The sequence below is a fragment of the Cervus elaphus genome, chromosome 9 (assembly GCF_910594005.1).
Source record: "Cervus elaphus chromosome 9, mCerEla1.1, whole genome shotgun sequence".
Lineage (NCBI taxonomy): Eukaryota > Metazoa > Chordata > Mammalia > Artiodactyla > Cervidae > Cervus > Cervus elaphus.
In genome coordinates, this window is record NC_057823.1 from 24,859,528 (window position 1) to 24,863,750 (window position 4,223).

General features: G+C 48.5%; 1 protein-coding gene across 1 annotated transcript; it reads right to left on the bottom strand.

Annotated features, from left to right (window-relative positions):
• Window positions 1–614: 614 nt before the first annotated feature.
• Window positions 615–2,809, bottom strand: LOC122699111 (interleukin-3-like). The gene is made up of 5 exons (XM_043910655.1): window positions 2,642–2,809; window positions 2,508–2,543; window positions 1,407–1,499; window positions 1,244–1,279; window positions 615–1,124 (listed from the first exon to the last, which is right to left on the bottom strand). The coding sequence occupies exons 1-5, from the start codon at window positions 2,795–2,797 to the stop codon at window positions 1,011–1,013; spliced, it is 435 nt and encodes a 144-aa protein (XP_043766590.1). The 5' UTR covers window positions 2,798–2,809; the 3' UTR covers window positions 615–1,010.
• Between the last annotated feature and the right edge of the window lie 1,414 nt (window positions 2,810–4,223).

A 4,223-nucleotide genomic window follows, 5' to 3' on the forward strand; every position in this document is an offset into this window, starting at 1 on the left:
GGGTATGCGAGGCTGCAGTAACAGTGTGGGTAAAAGTTTAGAGCTGTAAAAAAAGGTGTGTGGTTCACCGAGGAAGCCACAGCACTTCTGTTACCTGGAGCATTGAGAAGATAGGTAGCTGTGAGAATAGGAAAATAGAAGCGCTAGATGGAATCAGGCCTACGTCTCTGTATGGGTCTTTCCTGGTGACTCAGTGGTCAAGAATCTGTCTGTCAATGCAGGAGATGCAGGTTTGATCCTTGGGTTAGGAAGAGTCCCTGGAGAAGGAAATGGCAATCCACTCTAATATTTTTTCCTGGGAAATCCCATGGACAGAGGAGCCTGGTGGGCTATGGTCCATGGGATCACAAAAGAGCTGGACACGACTTAGTGACTAAACAACAACAGCAAATCTGGACAAGGTCCAGAAGACCCTCCAGGACTGGAAAATTAAGTATAAACCAACCTGATCGCATTTGCCTTTTCTAAAATTCAATCTGGCTCCCCAATGGACTACAGATTGCCAGGGTGTGGGTACAAGGGCCCATTTGGTGCAAGGAGGCATGTTAAATCATCAGGCGAGAGAGTTACTAAGACCTGAGTCAAACTGAGACACTAGCAACAAAGCATTTGTTCAGAGAGTGTAGTTTATTTTCACAGATGTGTACCTCAGTTTCAAACCTGAGGTACAAATGAACATATTCCCAATTCCCCATCTTAAGTCTTGTCCAGAAGGAGCAGAACATGGCTCCTCTGCTAAAATAAATACCCTTCACATTTGCACAAGGTAATAAATAAATACATACATAAATAAATAAGTCTCAATAGATTAAAAATGAGAACATAATCACAAAAGGACAAATGGGGGCCACACATTTCAGGAATTAAATAGTTAATGATTCATCTGACTCCACAGGAGAAAATTCTTCCAGGCCTGGACCATGTGAGAAACATCGAAGAAATTTAGGACAGTCTGTTGTCACTGATGCTCTGAGGCTTCAGAGAGGGAACTGGGCTTCACACTTCAGATGTTAGGGAAACCACAGGTTCTTGGACTTCAGATAGTTTCTAATGATAGCCAAATATTCTTCCAGTTTCATTCGAAAATCCCCCAACTTGTTTTTCTCAATAAAAATTGGATTTTCCTGTGTAGAAACAAAGAAGGAGGCATCATCAGATGGAGCCAGGTTGGAAGGTGGATGACAGGCTGGGGTCAGGATGTGGCTCAGGGCATCACCTCAGGGGCATTTTGGGGGCAGCTTACCGTGGATGTGGCTGTGGGCAGCACTGGCTGGAATTCCTGTGGGGAGAGACCAAAGCAAACAATCAGAGACTCTCCTCGATGATAAGCAAAACCTGCTACCCTCCTACCAGAGAAAGGGCAGGGTCAAGGTAGGGATCCCCCAGCCCTTGACAGCTTCACATACCTTAAGATTTTTCATGATTTTTGAATCATTTCCAAAAGTATCTGTGGCAAATGTCATGAATACTTTCAGGTTTTTCTGCAGAAGGCTCTCTTTCTAAGGGGACAAAGAACACATGTAAGGGGGAAAAGTTGGAGAGTGTCCTCATGGGTGGGCTGAAATCACCCTCACAGTTTTCCAATCCTGCTTTTGGGGACATCCCCGGACAGCTCCTTCCTAGTCCCCTTCTTGCCCCAGGTAGGTCCCTGAACTGCTCCAAAGGTCACCAGCCAAGAGGTGGATGCACACCCCAGACAAACTTTACATCACCCATGAACCAAGCCGGTGGCTCTTGTGAGCTGCATGAACGGCTTGGGTGGATCTTTTTGCACTTGGGGGGAAAAAATACTTCCCCAAACAGACTCTAAAAAGGCAAAAGTCTGCCTAAGGGAAATATTTGCAGCTAAAAGACCATGACTGAATTAACGGCTCCTTGAAATCAGGAAGACAATCACAGAGACCCCAGCCAGGAAAGGGGTGCAGCGTGTGAACTGTTAGTGCCTAAGAGAGGGGAAATGCAAATGGCCAATAAACTCAGGATAGATTCTACCTCTTGTTTGACCCAAGAATTGCCATGAAAGCAAAGGTGAAATAACCACGTTAGGAAAAATAGCTAAAAGTGATGATGACGAGTGCTGGTTGGCATTGGAAAACGTGACTCAATTATTTAAGGAAAAGAAAGGTGGCAAGCATGATCCTGTGGGAAATTTTAGTCTGCCAGCCCAGAAACTGCCCCACTGAAAACTGAGCTTAAGGCCTCCAGGATTGTTCATCTAGAGCTGCCTTTTCATTTTGTAATAAAAAAAAATCATTTTCATTATTAACAGCAGCCATAACTGGGGGAATGTCCCGAGCACCCGTTTAGCACCAGACACTGGTCTGGGAACTTGACGCGCAGGGTGCATTTGATTTTCACAACGCCACCACTGAGATAGGTGCTGTTAACCCTACTTACAGATGAAAACACAGAGGCTAACCAAGGTGGTGTGACATGCCTGAGGTCACCAGGCAGGAAGTAGATGGGAACCCACCCAAGGGCACCCATGTGTGGGGTTGAACTCTTACCGTCAGGAAATTCTTCTCATCTGAGCTCAAGGAGTCCTGTTGAGGCAGAGAGAGAGCAAGCTCCTGAGTCCTATTTGCCCAAGGCACCTGCCAGCCCTTTCCTGCCCCTTGCCAACCTTATCCCAGCTACTCACTGTTGGAGTCGTAGTTATTTTCTCTAAGTCATTCATAATTTCCTTCATCAAGGCAGAATATCGAGGCCTCGATGTCGTGACAGGCAACCCCTTTGCCTGAGGGGCATGGAGTGCAAGCAGGAGCAGGAGCAGATGCAAGATGGAGAGACTGCTCATGTTTGGGCTGGCAGGATGGATTCTGTCTTGTCCAGGTCCTTCGTGGCGTTCTGAAGTGTCCGAGACAGCCTCCGACTTTTATACAGTGTGCCCATGCCCCGGGGAAGCGAGGGGAGGGCGGGCTTCGGAAGAATCTTTATCTGACATGGAACCTCCATAGCAAACCACAGACTTATTCATCACTTTCTAGTACTCGAGAACAGTGAAACTTGAAAAAAAACTTACTCAAAGGGTATCACCTTATCTTGCCAAGGAGGCTAAGAAACAGGCAGGTCACTGGGCAGAGTGGAGATAGGTGAGAGATCCTCTCTGACAGGTGAGGGGTCCCCTGACTCTGAGCTCCTCCCCAGTGGGGTGCGGTCCTGCCATGCCCTGAACAGCCCTGACCTTCTGCTGCCCACCCCACCTGGACTGCCTGGTTCTGAACGGGTGGCCAGGTGAAGGCCCAGTGGAGCAGGCAGGAATTTATCTGGCAGCCAGTGAATAAAGGAGAGAGTTGTGTTGCAGGGGTCTGGATCCCAGTCTGTTCTGAAGGTGATTCGGCTGATGCAGGTTGGCGGGAAGGGTTTGCTGAACAGGGCAGACCCTGGGGGAGGGGGATTGGTCCTCAAAGGACCAGAGAAGCAGCACCCAGATAGGAAGAAGGCAGACTCGGAGGGTGGGGGGCCCAGAGGGCAGGCCCTGAAAGAAGAGGTGACCCCCTGCCCCATGGGCATGTCAGGCCCTAACATAGGCTCGGGGCAGGGGGTTTTGGTAAAGGGGTGTCTCAGGGACATGGGGAAGAGTTCTTTGAGATCACTGGACATGCGGTGGGAGGAAGAAGAGAGTCAGGATGGAAAAGCCAGGGGCTGGGGTGCAGTGTGATGTGATCAGTGTCAGTGTGGGGAGATGAAGGATAGGAGGTTATGCTGAGGCAGGGGAATTTGGGTGTGTCAGGCTTCTAAGCAGGAGCAGATCTGTTGAAGACAAGGACCAGGATGTGGCTGCAGCAGAGGCAGGTGAAGAGCCTGTGATGTAAGGCCATGTCATGACAACATGCCTGTGGCTGTAGGCCCCTGGCTCAGCTCTCGGATCTGGGCCCAGAGCACCCTCAAAAAGCAAGTGGAGAGTCTAAAAGGCATGAGTGAAATTAGACAACAGAAAGACATAAGGAAGCTGAGGACTGGGTACGCATTAAGAACAATTCATTCAACAAACTTACATGAAGCACTTGCTATGTGCAGGCATTGTGAAAAAAGCACACATGGTCCCTCTCCTTAAGAGATGCACAATCTTTTGGGTAGAGATAGACGTAAAGCCTTCTTATTCAGCTTGGACCTCAAAACTGCAGCTTCAGCATTGGCTGGGGGCTTGTGTGAAGTGCAGACCCTCAAGTTTCACCCCAGACTTTCTGATTCAGAATTGCCTTTTGACCAGGTCCTCAGGT

Coding starts and splice junctions, on each gene's coding strand:
- LOC122699111 (XM_043910655.1), bottom strand. CDS start 2,797: ATGAGCAGTCTCTCCATCTTGCATCTGCTCCTGCTCCTGCTTGCACTC. Junction 1,500..2,507: donor ATGAGAAGAATTTCCTGACG/GTAAGAGTTCAA, acceptor TTGTCCCCTTAG/AAAGAGAGCCTTCTGCAGAA. Junction 1,125..1,243: donor TGCCCACAGCCACATCCACG/GTAAGCTGCCCC, acceptor GTTTCTACACAG/GAAAATCCAATTTTTATTGA.